Genomic DNA, 17,582 nt, shown 5'->3' with positions numbered 1-17,582 from the left:
AACCTAAAGTAATTTACGAGCATTTGACAAACCACTTTGCATTTACATATTATTTACGAGTATTATGTACTTCCTTACTTATTTATAAGGTATATCTCACAAGAAATTATTTTCAAACACAAAGAGTTTTTCATTCTGACACAGTTACTGGTGTCCCTGTACCTAAGTACAGCAAATGTAAGTTGACTTAAAATATAAACGCGAAAGTTTGTACGGTATGGTAATTGGTGTTACTCTTTCACACAAAACTACTAAACGGATTAAAAAAAAAAAAAAAAAAAAAGCTTACACTTTGGAATAATAGAATAGAATAGAATAGAATATTTATTCAGAAAAATACTTAATGCTAAATGTTATTTACAATAATAGGTCAACTCTTAATGCTAAAGGTAGTTTAAAATGCTGATCTGAACTAGGAAATAACAGAGTTTTTCCTGTATTTCAGATGGAAAAGCTCTAAATTAAACAATTTTAGAATCTAAATTAAATAACCTTAGAACAGAAAATATTAAGTAATCTTACTTTCTAAATGTTTTATGTTAGATTTATTATAAACAAGGCAATTTATGTTAGGTGTAGGTAATTATAAAGGTTAAAAGTATTGTTTAGTTATACATTAATAATAATAAGTTAAATTAAACGGTAACAATTCTCAGTTGACAATAGTTAATAAGTTCTCTGTATCTTCGTAGGACATCTCTTGTAGAGATTTCTGGAGAACGTTCTTACATTTGGTGTAAGTTAACGGGTAAAGGACCAATTTAGCATTTAACCTATTGTAAAGGATAGGTCCCAAGAACAAGTAAAACCTAGATGTTAACGCATGTTTGGTTGTTTTTATTGTGCAAACTTTATCTACTCTCCTTTTGTTTGTTAATTCTGGGCTGTAGGGAAGTGCCGTGTGCTGTTTTAAAACTGTACTTGAAATAAATAACTGGCGGACTGTTAGTACTTTGCATGATTCATATAGAAGTTTCGTCGGATAACGGAAAGGGCGAAATGTTGAGACTTTAAGAACTGCTCTTTGAGCTCTTTCGATCCTCAATAATAAGGTTTTAGCCGAGCCACCCCACGAAGTGATACAGTATGTTAATACTGATTGGCACAGCGCAAAGTAGACTTGTCTGATAATTTTGGAATCTGATATAAAACGAAGCTTTTTAAATACAAATATTAATTTACGAACTCTGCTGCTTAGAGCTTCTATATGTTGCTTGAATGATAGAGTTTCGTCGATGATAATACCCAGATATTTAGTTTTGTTTGTGTTAGTAATTGTAGGACAGGTGCAGGGATAGCCCAGGGATTTACAATAGTGAGCGTATACGTTTGGAATATGTAATTGTGATTTGGGTTTTTGTTTTGAAAATTCAATAAAGTTTGTTTTCTCGGCATTAAGTGTAAGTAGGTGATGCTGAAGCCAGCGGTTAACAATATTGAAACCTCTTTGTGCATAATCGTAAACTAGATTTTTGTTTTCCGCGTTAGCAGAAAAAAGTAGAGCAGTGTCATCAGCGTACGACAGAATAATGCCGTTTTCTAGTTTAAGGTTGCAAAGATCGTTTATATATATTAGAAATAAAGTAGGGCCCAGAATACTTCCTTGAGGAACTCCAAAACCGGTATTTTCCTGATCAGAGCTGACGACATTGCCTTCACGCACTGAGTGCGCTCGGTCAGATAATTTTCAAATAGTTTCAGCTGGGTACCTCTTATACCTAACATTTCGAGTTTATGTAATAAAATCGGGATAGATACTGTATCGAAGGCTTTGGAAAGATCTAAGAATATCCCTATTGTCTGATTACCTTTATCCAGATTTTGAGCTAAGTAGTCAGTTAACTCATGTACAGCATCTGCCGCTGATAACTTAGGCCTAAAACCAAATTGTGTTCTAGATAAAAAAGAGTTTTTGTTTAGAAATTGCATTAATCTGTTGTTTATGATTTTTTCTAATATTTTAGACACAGCTGGTAAAAGAGAAATGGGTCGGTAATTCGTCACCTCTGTTTTAAGGAATATCTCATAGGATACTTTTTACCCGACTGCCGAAGGAGGAGGGTAATGTTTTATCTCTGAATTCAACTTTTTCATCCATCATATACATCTAAAACTAAACCCAATAGAACTGTTGAAACACTAACCTTAGCCGCAGCAGTGATGACACTGGTCCCGCGCGGCGCATCCTCAGGGACCGAAGCTTCTAGAACGAAGTCCGCGAACTGGGGGTCGTGCTGGTTCTCATCCACGTCCAGGACCTCCACTATGAGGGTGGCTTCTGCCCATAGAGCTGGGAGACCGCCGTCTGTCGCGCGGACTAGGATGCCGTACACCTGCGGAAATTGAGGAAATTACTATCACTACATAGTATGAAGAAAAGGAGCTTTTTGCGTTTTGTCTGGAATACCTATGTATCATGTAGGGATCTTTAAAAGTTCACAACGGATTATTGTCCCAGAATCAGTACGGGAAAACTTAACCTAGTGTGAGCAAACGCTGAAAGCGATGAAGCCGAATGACATGTTTCGCTTGCAAAACGACACTGAATCACTGAGTCTTTTGTCTTCAAGTCACGGCTAGTCGGTAGGTACGTATCCCGACTTTGAGCGAGTGCTATAAGAGCAAGGAAATACACTTTTTACTACCAGGAAATATTCAAATTGATGCAATTCACAGATATGGCGGAGCATGCCGATGTGTTTTATTGAACTACGTCCGTTCCGCCGACAGTCGTTTATGTTGTAATCTAGTTTCCGTTGACCGAGGATCAGTTTTTATAGTAAAAAAAATACACGAATAAACGCCGCAGCGAACGCGAGTTCTATTCGCACTCGACCTATATTTCTTTTGAAACCGAAATGGCGGGTTTATTCGACAAAAAATACAATCTACAAAGCGAATCATCGAGTCAGAAGTTTTAACTAGAACGGGTGATTTACCTGTCGTTCCTCGTAGTCGAGAAATTTAGCTGTTCGCAGCGTCCCGGACGACTCGTCGATCGTGAACACGACGTCGTCGCTGGACTGGTCGGGCAACGAGTAGGTCAGCACGCCGCCGGCGCCCAGGTCCGGGTCGATGGCCTCCACCACCGCCACCACCGTACCTATTGGAACATCCTCTCGTATCCTCGCGTTGTATCCCGGCAGCGCGAAGTGCGGGACCACGTCGTTGATGTCATCCACTGTAACTCTCACTATAGCTTCACTCCTTAACCCTCCACCGTCAGTCGCCGTGATTGTAAGCTCGTACAGCTCCCTTCTCTCTCGGTCTAGCGGTGCGCAGACTAGCAGCGTCCCTTCCTTGGGTTCGATGCAGAATTCGCCTGCGTCTGCCCCAGAGACGCTGTAGGTGATCTCGGAGAATATCCCGGCGTCGGCGTCTGTTGCATGCGCATGGAATACCGCTGTACCGTTGAGTGCGTTCTCGGTGACGCGTAGACTGGCGAGTGATCGCGCGAACACGGGCTTGTTGTCGTTGACGTCGAGCACGGTGACGGGCAGCAGGCGCGAGGCGGCGCGCGGCGGCGCCCCCTGGTCCCACACCGTCACGTTCAGGAAGTACTCCGCCTCGCGCTCGCGGTCCAGGTAGCCGATCAGCTGCAGCGCGCCGGAGCTGGGGTCCACGCGGAACGCAGAGTCGTAGTCGCCGTCCGAGATCGCGAACACCAGCAGCCCGTTGTAGCCGAGGTCTCGGTCGCGCGCCTTGAGAGTGACGAGCGTGGTGCCCAGCGCCACCGACTCGTTGACCTTGACCTCGACGGGGAAGTCGACGAACTCGGGCGAGTGCAGGTTGTCCCCGTAGCGCGAGGGCAGCGCGGGGAACTCGTCGGCGGGGTCGGGCGGCTGGTTGGCGCGCGCCGCGGCCGCCAGCAGCTCCGCGAGGCGGCGCGCGGCGCCCGTGTCGCGGCACTCCAGCGCGCCGCCGCCGCCCGCCGTCAGGTGGAAGGTGACCGTGGTGGCGTCCGCGAAGTGCGTGCCGTCCGTGGCGGTGACGTTGAGCACGCGCGTGTCGGCGCGCGCGTCGCGCAGGTCGCAGGCCAGGCTCAGCGCGCCCGACGCCGCGTCCAGCGCGAAGCAGCCGTCGTCGTTGCCGCCCGCCAGCCGGTACGACACCACGTCGCCCGCGTCCGGGTCCAGCGCCGACAGCGTGGCCAGCGGGGAGCCCGGGGGGGTGCGGCGGGGGAGGGGGCCGGCGCACGCCGCGCGCTCCCACTGCGGCCGGTTGTCGTTGACGTCCAGCACGCGCACGGTGAGCGCCAGCTCGGCCTGGCGGCGGTGCGGCTGCCCCCAGTCGCTGGCGCGCACGCGCAGGCGCCACACGCGCCGCATGCTCTCGTAGTCCAGGCGGCGCGCGGTGCGCACGGCGCCCGTGAAGTGCTCCACGGTGAAGGGCACGGGCGTGAGGTCGGCCAGGCTGTAGGACAGGTAGGCGGCCTCGCCGGAGTCGGCGTCGCGCGCCGCGGCCCGCGCCACCAGGGCGCCCGCCGGCTCGTTCTCGCGCACGGTGACCTCCAGCGCCGGGGGGTCGAACACCGGGTCATTGTCGTTGGCGTCCAGCACGGTGACCTGCACCTTGGCGGAGCTCTGGTCGCGCGCGGCGGCGGCGCCCTGGTCCACGGCGGCCACGGTCAGCGTGTAGGCGGCGCGGCGCTCCGCGTCCAGCCGCACCGCCGTGTACAGCACGCCCGACTCCGCGTGCACCAGGAACTCGCCGCCCTCGTTGCCGCCCACGATCTCGATGGACGTGCGCGCCGCCCCCGCCCCCGCCCCCGCCCCCGCGCGCTCCGCCACCTTCAGGCGCACGAGCGGCGTGTGCGGCGGCGCCGTCTCCGGCACGGCCACCTCGTACAGCTGCTTGCTGAACACGGGCGCGGCGGCGGCGCGGGGCGCGGGGCGCGCGGGCAGGGCCAGGTAGGCGGCGCGCGGGGGGCGGCCGGCGTCGCGCGCGCGGATGGTGAGGTTGTACTCCGGCGGCGCGGCCAGCGGGTCCCGCAGCGCGTGCAGCAGCACGGCCCAGCGGCCCGGCTGCGGCAGCGCGCGCACGCGGAAGTGCCCGTGCGGGTCGCCGTCCACGATGTCCACGGCGGCCACGCGGCCCGCCTCGCCCTCGTCGCGGTCCGTGGCGGTGAGCACGGCGTACAGGCCGGCGGGCGCGCCGGGTAGCTCGGGCAGGTGTTGCACGCTCAGCTCGGGCGCGTGCAGGTTGGCCCGCGCCACGTGCACGGTTAGGCGCGCGCGGGCCGCCGGCGCCGCCGCCCCGCGCGCCAGCAGCGCCGCGCGGTCCTGCGCCAGCACGCCCAGCTCGTGCCGCGCGCGCTCGGCGTGGCGCAGCGGCCGCGTGAGCCACACCACCCCGCTGGTGGGGTGCACGGCGAACTGGTCGCTAGGCTCGGCCAGGCTGTAGTAGATCTGGCCGGCGCGGCCGAGGTCGGCGTCGTCCGCGGCCACGCGCGCCACGCTGGCGGCGGCGGGCAGGTCCTCGCGCGCCGTCACCTCGTACTCCGTGGGGTAGAACAGCGGCGACAGGTCGTTGACGTCGGTGACGGTGAGGTCGAGCTCGGTGTCGGCGTCGCGGCGGCCGGCGGACCCGGCGGCGGTGGCGCGCAGCTGCAGCCGGTAGCGGTCGCGGCGCTCGCGGTTGAGCACGTCGTGGCCGGCGCGCGTCCGCAGCACGGCGAAGCAGAGCTCGCCCACGCAGCGCTCCTCCACCTTGAACAGCTTGTCCTTGTCGCCGTGGCGGATGCGGAAGCGCAGGCGCGTGCCGGGCGGGCGGCGCAGGGCGGGCGCGGGCGCGCCGGGCGGGGCGGCGGCCGCGGTGCGCGCGGGGCTGTTCTCGGGCACGGTCAGGTTGTACAGCGGGTACTCGAAGTGCAGCGGCTCGAGGGGGGTGAGGGGGCCGGGGGGGCCGGGGCCCGCCTGCGCGCACGCCACCGCTGCCAGCGCGAGCCACGCGCCCAGCATGCTGAGGCCGCCACTCTGGAATAATTACACATTTATACTACATGACACTGAAGATGCCTGAAAATTATTGAAGAAAGGATTTTTACAGAGTCCATGGTAGATTAGCGGGAACACTGTGATAACAAATGGTTGGCGTATAGATTTTCCGAGTACCTCTATAAAAGTTATTGTGTTCCATTCAACTTACAACGGCCTTTCAGTATTCTCATTCAATTAAATCGCGTGTCTTTCAACTAGAGCCGGCAGGTAAGATCTCCAAACTTCTCTTTAAGTACCATTGAACTAACTTCTGAGACTGCAAATTACATTAAATAAGTGGATGGAATGGAGAGGACATCCTGAAGTGTAGGACAAACTTAAACTACAGTCCACCGACCTACCTATAGCTAGGTTTCTGCAGTATACTTCTCAGGAGTATACTGCAGATTGCAGGCCAGAGGTCGACCACTATCATAACTAGTTTTATGTCATATTCCTCACTAACCCAAATAGCTAGTCCTAGATACCAAGGCATACATGTAATAAACACAAAGTCAAAGCTATTTTAGTATTGAGAATTTCATTTTATCAAAGTAGGTTTAAATGCACTAACAAGTTTTTTTTTACTTTCATGTCACATACATTTTACGTGATTTTGGATTTGTAGCCTGGAGCTTGGAGTGGAGAATGACATAGATTTGTTTATCCCGGAATGCTCACGGGAAAAACATACCGGAAAGCAAAGCTTACGGACAAAAGCTATACACAAGAACATAATATTTTTCCCCCTGCATAGTCAAATTGGTCAACAGACACCGGCCGTGGGGCTAAGTAGCGCTTTCAAGAGTCTTTTTAATAGCGCCCCACTTCTTTTGTGGAGGGCACCTGTATAATCTCCGCGCTCGAATCATTCAATGTCATGGACACCTCGCTAAGAGCGACCTCTTTCATTTCAACACGTTCACTAAAGTGTTCGTTCAGAAATGAGTAAGCAAACTTGACGGCAATTAAGCACTCCAGTCAAACAATTGAGGCGGAACATTTTCGCGACTAGTCACCTAGAAACGGTCATTTTTACAGTCTCGCTGATTTAATTAGACTGAGAGCAACAAATTCATTCGCATCACGAATTAAGAAAACGCTTTTAATACTAAAACCTGAAAAGGGTTGGAGATGGCCATTTTGTGATTAAAGTTGTTTAATTAATTGCAAGCTGAAAGTTGCGAGATGAGAAATACTTTTTTAAAAGAATAGCTTGTTCAAATAGAGAGGCTTTCCGACTGGACTTATCCACAAGTACTTATGTAGTTTCCTGACAGGGGAAGTCCCCTAGGAGCACTGTCAATGTCACCATGTCCTCTTGTCGTCTGGAGGACCTATCCTTAATGTATTGTGAAGGTATTATTTGTATTGACGCTGCAGTATTTTATTTTCTTCCATCCCGTTTTCTGTTATTCTTTCGGGTGAGTGTCGTTATTTTTACGCGATAGATAAGACAGCCGACAAGTTTTGTAAGTGTTGTACTAATAAAACATTACTTACTGAAAAAGTATTATTGCTACTTACGATAAGCTTTAATAGGATTTCTATGTTGCGAAAAAGTATTTTTGTTTACATGAAAAATCTAACAACAAATGTATAAGCTGACATAATACTTGAAAAGAGCAGAAAATAACTTTCAATAAAAAATAATTGCAATCTGTGTGACTCCTATCTACCACGAGTATGAATGAATATTAGAATATATCTCGACTTCTTTTGTTACACTATGGTTACACTATTAACGATACTATTACTATACATTACTTACATCAAATATTTTTACTTTAGAGATGCAATGTATCTACGCGCCTACCCTCTCTGGGACCAGACATAGGAACTATCTCTAACCAAACACAAACTACTGAGCTACTCTTGCCCCGCTAGAATACCCCCATTAATCTATTATTTACACTTAAAATGGATACCGTTAATAATTCATGTTATTAGTTTCCAATATCGTCTCACATTAAACATTGAAGCCTGAAATATTCGGCAATTTTGTTCACTCCCTGAATACAAAACTCTAGAAGGTACTAACAGCAAAGCCATGGCTGTAAATTGATTTAATTAAAAAACTGATTTCGTATTCGGAAGGAAAATTCTAGTAGAGGGTCATTGAGCTTTCTTTGATAAAATTTATACCAACGTAACTTCCAAGTATGAATTAATAGACTTCTTATCAAGAAATTTGTTCACCGTAGCCAATCCATATTTTTTATCTTTGTCGAGTTTATATTTAAGAAAGAAAGAAAAAGGCATTTATTTCGTCCAAGACACAAAACATATAAACAAAACAAATAAAAAAAAATACACTAGGTTACAAAGTGTCTCAAACAAAATGGTCACCGTCTCAACATAATGTCACAGAAGCCTGTGACGCTGATTTTCATCAGGTGGCCGCGAGTCGTGCTCGGTGCAGTGTAAAAAAAAATATTATAATACTTAATTTATATTTTAGAATAAACAGGATGGCTTAACACAACTAGGTAAACACACACAGTTAAGTAAGATACCAAAAGAATAGTAATGCATAACAACAATATAAAAATAAATAGACATACAGTTTACAAATTATTAAACGACAGTTTTAGACGGGGTACAAGCAAATTCAAAATAATAAATATGACTTGGCATATGTTGCGGAATGTGACGTATTACAAAGTTTTTGAAGGGATAGAAGGTATTTTTTAAGAAGATATTTAAAAGAACTTTTGGTTTTAGCTCGTCTAATTGGTGGAGGTAAATTATTCCAGCATTTAGATGATAAATATCTATTTACAGTAACGAGGAATAAATAAACTGTGTGCCAAAAAGATAACAGCTTAATAGCGTAATCACACCCGAGCAAAGTCAAGTCGCTAGAATTAATTTGGGGTCCCGAATCATTAAAATTTAAGGTGACCGGCTGCGCGGAGCTCTCTGGAATACCGAATTATTTGTTTATTCTGCTGCCATTGTATCTAATTTAATTATGCATACGTTCGTTATTGCTTTCCCTCCGTGAAATTGGATAGAAAAACATGAAAGATCGACAAAGATTCAATTGTATTTGTTATTCGATGCTAAAGCAGGAAATGCGCATAGTTACAATTTGCACACGTATCGATATATTCACGTATTTGTGCACTGCAACGTGGAATGGAGCTGCATTCGTAAAACCATTTCTATTTCTTTATTTTCACTTCCTGATGAAATTGTGCTATTTTTATCAAAATACATTTCTCAGTAAATCTTTAAATAACTTGTAGTTTTTAAAGTTAAACAGTTTTAACCAGCGGGAGGTATAAGTACACAAGATACCAATTTATTATCTTAAAACAAACATTGCGCCGTAAAGTCCAGGTGGCTACAAAGTTGGCCGGTTTCAGTGTATTTTACGGGGAAGACAAGCCACAAAATAACTTTTACGGGCGGCAGAGCGCGGACTAACAAAACCTGGGCACACAGTTCCACCGAAAATCTTGTAAGGGGGGTTACACCACCTTGACAAATACTATCAAATTACAACTGGCACGCAACGACTTGGAGTCGTAATTACCTCAGCAGCTTTCCGAAATTTCGCTTTTCTTAATCTAAAGTGACCTCCTAGGTTTCATTTATTTCGCGCCTGACCCCTGAAAGCAAAGACGGTAGTGGGCTGGCTACAGTAAACACATCGCGTATTGCTGCGAGGGTTCATACACCTTGATAAGACAGGGCCGCGCCTTCGGCTAACAACCGACCGCGTACCTTCCTGATTTCCGATTCACTACATCGGTCTGTGTTGACACAGTTTGGAGTGGTCCCGTTTAACTTAGTTAATTCGAGGTTTATCTACTACTTATGTAGGTACCTATATTTATTATTTACATAGGTAATTAGGTATAATATACATTGGCAACAAATAGGAACTAAAAAATACTTAGTAAATCTTAAGGACTATTAACTTTGGTCGGGTTATCGCAAGAAGTAGGTATATCGCTATTGGAATTTTAGTAGTCAAATATAAAGATGGAGTTCTAGGAAGGCCGACAATGTGCAGTCCACCAGAAAACGAAGTACCTATCTGACTATCGAATACCGAATAAGTATCTCTTATTAAGGCACGACTTGAATACCAACGAGAGTTCGAGTGGGATCACAAAAAATGCTGTGGGCAAATGAGAATGCATGATTTATACACAGAAGTTATCACAGTCGAGGGGGGGGGTCACTCTAGGTTACGAAAGAGGAAGTTTTGGAGATATGCGGCGCTAACCATGACTCTATCTCGTTGTAATAAAGGTACCGATTTCTTGACAGGTCTCGTTCGTTTGTTTTTTGTGAAGCGAGTGTAGCCCCCGCTCGTGGCGGCATCGGTGCGATCTACATACGGTATCGCGTTACGTAAATAGCTAATCATTTATTAAACCGCCCGATCTCTCGGTGCGCGCCATGTTTATTATTTAGATACGAGACGCATACACGCGTTTAGGTAAACACACCAACTATAAATAATTGAGTTCTCCCGACGCGGTTATTCAACTTGCAGCTTAATCCGCTTTTTAGCCGACCGCGGCGAAGCCAAGAAAGTTGTGGAGTTATAACTTTTATTAATGTATTTTCGTCTTGTACAGCGCTTATTAGGGGGGATAAATCGTTGTTGTGAACTGCCTGCAACTCGCTCGCGGGAATAAAAGCCTTTTTGCGGCCGCGGCGGGCCCAGACCGCCGCTGTGTGCGAATTTCAGCAAAACAGTGTAAATAAATTATGCCTATTAATAACCGTGAAAACTAGCGAGGGATCAAAGTGGATTACACGAATAGTAGACTGTGTAACTGAAAGTTTCATTAAACCGGCGCTAGCGTGGAATGCTGAAGTCGCTCGGGACTTCATAATGATATTACAGCATTGCTAAAACACCATTTATTTCAATAAACGCCCGGGGACTCATTTAACATGTACGCCGCAAACGGGATGAAGTCATAAAAAAATGTTTTAATAACGCGATATACCAAGACGGATAGCGTCATTTGTCCCCATGATATACGCTGTACGCTGTATGACACGGCTTGTGGCGCGGATGTTTACTATCTGTTATAATAATGATATTGCAAGAAGTTTACTATCTATATCATACTCGTAAAATACTTAGAAGGGTTCTACTACAGATAACCTAAACGGTTCAGGTTCGGTTAAGAGGACAGGACACATGAGATAACTTTTTAACGATTGTATCGAGTTTAGATGAAACACCTACTGCGGTGATTATCGATAAGCCCCGTCTAAAACTCATTCAAATATGTACCTATATTTTTTGTAGCTATATACAGATAAACTTACAAGCCATAATTATCGTTATAATTATAATTATAACCCCCACTTTTTCAGTCAAGGTTAAAAAATAGAAGCCTGGTAGCCAGCCTGGTGTGAATGGGGTGGGGGTGCGGTCATCACCCCCAGTGACGTGAAAGGAGAATTCAAAATAGTGTTGTTTTGACTCCCAGTCACCGCCCACCACCTCGTTAGCATTTAGTCGCCTTATATGCATACAAATCTATTCGTGGAAATTATGTGGAAATCATGTTTAAACATCCAACAACTAAAGGCATTCTGTGTTTCTTCTTTCGTAAGGCGGGCGCTAAACAGGGATAATGAACAGGTAAACGCACGTTGTAGACTCCACTTTTACGCCGGCGCTGAAACAACGTTACGCCACACATTCTAAATGTAATTCCGAGCTAGTTAACGTTTTAGCCTCGAAACATGGAAACATGGGAGATATTTTGCAGAGCCATTATTATACGCTCCTTTTCAAGATAAGTTTGTGTCGAGGACGGGGACTAACAATGTACGCGGAGTATACACATTGTGTACAGAACCAACTGAGGGACTACTCGAGCGGCATTGTTCAGGACGAGATGGCAGGGCTGATACCTGCCCCAAATTTAGGCGTTGGAGACAACAATACATGACGGGAGAAAGATAGGAAACGAGATTGATGGTAGCCCTAATTTGTATACCTATGCTATGTATGTGAATACTGTTATACAACATAGCAGCCCGTGCCAGTGGGTCGAACACCGCGAGCGCCTGCAATCACGCACGCAAACCACATCTCCCTGTCTCAACGGGCCGGGGGTTTTATTACTCACCTGATGATGTTAATGTATGGCTATAACGCTAGATGTCGTAACTTGCCGCACCGCGCTCCCGACATCACCGTCTGCAACAAACATATGCATACTTTATTAACCAAGAAAATATACACAAGAATTCTTGAGTAATACAAATTGGCTCGGGATTATCTCGCTGTATTCGCGCGGTCACAACTCAAAACCCACTTTTGCCCTCATCGAGACGGAAGACACGATCTGCCTTCCACTATAATTGAACTTGTAAGTCAGGAGGGTAAATACATTTAGGAAAATTCGTTCTCCAGGTAACCTCATTGTGCCCGAGCGCCCGCCGCCGCCGCCGCCGCCGCCGCCGCCGCGCCGCTCTCGACTCAAAGCACCTTTATACAGCTTGCTTGCCATCCATTTTCTTTTCCCCAGACACTGTCCTCCAGTGAAAGGTGTACAAGAAACTCTGAAGGGATTAATCAATTTTGTGCGCGTTCAATTTTCAATTTTCCAACATCCATTCAATATTTGTTATTATTATAACGGCGAAAGGAAATTCGGTGAGCCGAATAATGTCCTCGAATCTGCAACGTGTCTAGAATTATCCAGCGCCTATCTCTTAGATGGAGCCTTCGAAAATTGAAAATGTATCATGCCATCCTAACCTCTGGTCGGACCGTAATACATCTGAGATCGACAGACATAAGTAAGCGGGCCGGTACTAAAATATACCTCCACGTTGCCTTTAGCTGAGCTTCGAGCCGGCTATTCAATTACATCGAGTAATTTCTTGTTCATGATCTAGTGGCATATATCTCTGTCAGTAGATACTTTTATTTAGGTATTTACGTTTTACCTCTTTTTGTAAATACAGGGAAAGTTATTACAAGAATGAAGCTCCGTAGACACGTAAGTATGTAGCTTTATTTCGTGGTAGCCGGCACTGACCCGATTTAAAGGGTTTAATGCAACACGCTTACACATATTACACGTTGCACACAAGGTTTCCAGGAAAAAAATATAATCAATTTAAATATAAGTGTACAAGGGCTGTACGTTATAGGTATGCTAGTAGCTGTCGTATTACGGATAATCAGGTAATTCTGTTGCATGTCGGCATCCAGCGGGAATGCGCCTCACCCGACTGCTGCAGCGGAGGGCTATTATGTTGTTATTGTATGCGGGTGCCGCCGCCGCCGCCGCCGCCGCCGCATCACAGTACTGCATTCCAAGAAGCTCCTGCTGTAATCCCTCCCGTGTATCACTTTCGGGTTTAACATAATGGTATGTAGATTCAGCTGATTCCGCACTCAGTTTTCGGTGTCGGGTAGCGCGGGGTTGAAACGTGATAGCGTGCGTCGTGCAACCATCAACATAATTTCGTGCATGCGCCGCTCTGGACAAAGCTATAAGCTACTCGCATTCGAAAAGCAACAATCTGACGCTCACGCCTCGTGTGTTGTGGCATGGAATGTGGGTTATCTGTCAGCTGTTCGCTTGACGCTGTGGTAGTGGCTGGATTAAGCAGGTTGGGGCACTAAGTCCTGGTGAGCAGTTTAGGAGAGGTACATACAGGTATGGTGGTAGCCTACCGCTTGTGGCCAACCCATGTTTACTGTACACACACACACACACACACACGGGATATGGCCCTAAAATCAATCCAACAGTTTAGCATAGATCCCTCATGGTACCTAAAAGTTTGCCTGGATGCTGTATGAATCTGAGATTATTACTATTATGGGATAACAAGAGCATATCTGTCATTGCAACTCTGACCAATTCCAATCAATCCCACTATCCATTCTGAATACTATGTGTAGGTAGCAAATGAGTACAGCCCTGGCCCGTGACAATAGGTAAAATCCCACCTCAAACAATCAGCGAACCCGCTCCGAGTAGAGAATTGAAAACCGCAGCGCCAGTGTTGTGGGTAATGGTCCAAATTAGCAGAGGGGGGAACGACCTATTTAGACCGTACCCGACACAAAGGCTCCAATCATATGGAGCCAGGAGCCGGCTTACAGCCCCTTCATTACGATAAGGTAAAGTGATAGATATTATCTACCGCAGTCGGCGGCCGTCGCGTCGCTCGGAAATGCTGCGAGTATATTATGACTGCTGTGGTGACATGTCGTTGGCTAAACGTACTCCGTAATTGATGACCGAATGAAATTTTGCTTAATGGTCTCGTATTTGGGTCATAAAATATACTGGTTTATTTGAGAAGATACATTACACGCGAGCTCGTCTCGTCCTTGTATGCACATGGAAGAGTAGCAAATATGTAAGCACTTACAAGCTAAAATAAGTAAACAATAATTTTTTTTACATTTTGAAGTGTGTATTGTACAGAGGAGTATGAGAAAATATTGCCAATAAGTTTTATTTCATAGGAGACATGATTTGATAAACCTAATGTTATGCGGAGATTTCTTATAAATGTCGAATGTGCAACTTCGGCAAGGTTAACTGTTGATTTATTTATAGACCCTGAAGTAGCACGGAGTGAAAACAATAGTAGCAGATTGATCCTACTACACTCCCCCTACCCCCTATACTCACAAACACTGCATAACTTTACAGACGTAATCACTTCCGTAATGGCTTCTCAACTCAACCCTGCACACTATACTTAGCGAAAGAAAAGCGAGATTACTTTATCTCAAGACTAAGCTAAATTAAAACCGCGTTCGCTCTACTGCAGCATTCAAAAAGCGCCACATCTTAGCTGACAAAAACCGAACTTTAAATGTAGCTCGCTGACTCCCACGAGATTTTATCCCTCACCACTAAAGACAATTTAATATATAAGAAATTGGAACAGAAAATGACCTATTTAAAGTCACAATGGATCCGATCATGGCGGCTAAGAACGCTGTGATTGCAACCTCTTTAAGCTGGCTTCCAATCTTACGCCAGCTAAGCTGAGGTAAGAACGGGGAATTCGAGGGAGGTCCTTGCTCGCAAACTATAGTTTAGTTAACCAGCAGCTGCCTTGATCCATCTGAGACGCAATCAATTTTTAATAGTCTCGTGTAGATTAAGGCCAAATCCCCCAAGCGTTGGTAGAGTTTGTCTCATATATAATACTTACTTACTTTAGACTTACTTACTATGTGACTAACAGTTTCCGAGAGATTATTCAGAAATAATCGAGGATTAAACAAACTGCCTGGCTGTGTAAGTGACAGTTTCCGATATGGATTATTCAAAAATAACCGTCTGTTTATAAACATTGTAAGCCAACGTACTACTCACAATAAATTCTGTTTTTAATCACTCCAAAGGAGTGAGATAAATTTTATAGGGTTTATAAGATGCTGTAGGATCTGAATGTTTGTATTAGATTATAAAAAAAAAACTCAGATAAAATTTATTTTTACTATTAAAATCGGCCCTTATTCTGAAGATGATTCAGAACGTATCTATCAATCAATAGTCGACTTTGAACATGCTTTAGAAATGTAGCACCGAGTAGCAACCTCAAGTTAGCACAGACATAGATTATGCATCTTCCCAACCTTTAAAGTCTTTCGCTAATTACCTCCACCACCGCGGAGGCACTTGAGAGGCAAGTTCAAGCCAAAATGATCCTTAATGGGAGTCAACTTGCAGTGAATAGTATGCTCCAGTCACTTGATGAACAATGAAGGTCCCCTCCAGAAATTTAATACGACTACGTGTGTACTGCCGTAGCAATTAAACATAGAGACTACCGATGGACCGATGTTTATGGAACATGGATGTAACTATTCGACTGACTCTATATAATATGTATAATTGTATATTACCTAGCGAGTCACCTGCTTTGCGTTGTACATTTGTACTCACGTGATACGTTGCGAGCCGTATCACCTTTTTAGAATGAATACAATGCACTTAGGGTATACATCTACCATCTAGATGTGTAGGTTTCCTCACGATGTTTTCCTCCACCGTAAGAGCGATAGTATACGTACTTTGTACCTCCATAAATTCCAAATAACTCATTGGTACATGTCAGCGCCGAGATTCGAGCCCGCATCTCTGGCGTGAGAAGCGGGCGCTTACCCGACTGAGCTACCACGGCTCTTATGAGTAAACTAAAGAGATACATAATTACATTATGTTAGTTCCAACCTCAGTGACCCCGCCAGCCGAATCCCCGAAACTGTACCAACCACTCGCAGCGACCTCATAAGTCAATTTGTCAAATCATCGCCACGCGAGTGACACCGCAACACCGCGCCGGCTAATGCAGCCACCAAATGAGAGACTACTATTTCCGAACGGTTGTAATTATAATGGATGCCCGATTTCGACCGATTGAAAAGTTTTTTTACTGAGTTTTTATATAGCAAAATGTACTCGTATTCAACCCCAGGTAACATACCCGCCAACGGAATTTGTGCATCTGGTTAGTTTTACGATGCAAAATAATTCGGAAAGAACGGATCTTTTAAAAACTAACTTCCAATCAAATTGTACATAAATTTAGCTATGTAGCAATAAGTACCTAATGATGACCTATAAACTTGACAATTAATCACGTAAACGACAATTCCGTGCAATACGGCGGACGCAATGGGCGTAATATTTGAGTTACCGAATGCGACATCTGTTGTCGAATCCGCGCAGTAAGCCCTCATTACTGCGGGGGTAAACGACCTATTTAGCGAACAACAGACAAAGCCACGCCAAATGTGGAGATTACACCCCCGTACGGAGATAGGCCAAGTGAAGTCAAGAGGGGTACATTATCATACGTTGTATTATCCCATAATATATGGCTGGATATTCATGTAATTTATACGTGGTAGCCAGCCTTTTAGTGTCTGGATGTCCAGTAACGTAAAAAGTTCCATAATTTATTCGGGGACAAACTTCTTAAAAGATACGATATTTACATACTTACAGTATACTTAAATAAATACATTATACTGCTCACGCACGACTGCGATACCATTACATTCAAAAAATCTAAGAACTTAAAAAGGACATTCAAGTGCACACTAAAAAAACACTACATACCTATACACAAATGAATAACGTTTCTCAATTCTGAAATTAGTTAAATCTGTGTTTTTAGGTGTGTGACTACTAAAGTTTAAGCGATAAAGCAACGCCAGAAAACTTCATATTTAAAAAAAAACCGGCCAAGTGCGAGTCGGGCTCGCGCACAAAGGGTTCCGTAGCAGCAAATATAATATTACAGTTAAATCAACCTATCTCAAAAACTATAAGAGATACTTTGATCAAACCAAAAATCGTTGAAAGAGTTAATTAGCATGCATCACCTCTATTTTTTTTAGAATTTTATACCCCGTAGTTATAAAAATAGAGGGGGGGGGACATACTTTTTACGACTTTGAGAGCTGATATCTCAAAAACCGTTCACTTTAAGAAAAATGTTTTTTAGAAAACTTTATATCATTTTAAAAGACCTTTCCATTGATACCCCACACGGGTATGTACATCGAAAAAAAAAATTTCATCCCTCAGTTACATGTATGGGGGGCCCCACCCCCAATTCTTT

General features: G+C 45.3%; 1 protein-coding gene across 1 annotated transcript in view; it reads right to left on the bottom strand.

Annotated features, from left to right (window-relative positions):
- The window catches only part of LOC105398253 (fat-like cadherin-related tumor suppressor homolog), a 104,634-nt gene that overhangs the window by 60,738 nt on the left and 26,314 nt on the right, over nucleotides 1–17,582 (bottom strand). Inside the window, exons 2-4 of the mRNA XM_048625001.1 lie at nucleotides 12,095–12,165; nucleotides 2,940–5,975; nucleotides 2,145–2,333 (exon numbers count right to left, since the gene is read on the bottom strand). Coding sequence (XP_048480958.1) covers nucleotides 2,145–2,333; nucleotides 2,940–5,960 — 3,210 coding nt within the window. The 5' untranslated portion in view covers nucleotides 5,961–5,975; nucleotides 12,095–12,165. The remainder of the gene's footprint in view (nucleotides 1–2,144; nucleotides 2,334–2,939; nucleotides 5,976–12,094; nucleotides 12,166–17,582) is intronic.

This window comes from Plutella xylostella, chromosome 13, assembly GCF_932276165.1.
Source record: "Plutella xylostella chromosome 13, ilPluXylo3.1, whole genome shotgun sequence".
In the NCBI taxonomy this organism is placed as follows: domain Eukaryota; kingdom Metazoa; phylum Arthropoda; class Insecta; order Lepidoptera; family Plutellidae; genus Plutella; species Plutella xylostella.
The sequence above is the reverse complement of the archived record's forward strand: the minus strand, read 5'-3'. Positions and strand labels throughout refer to the sequence as shown.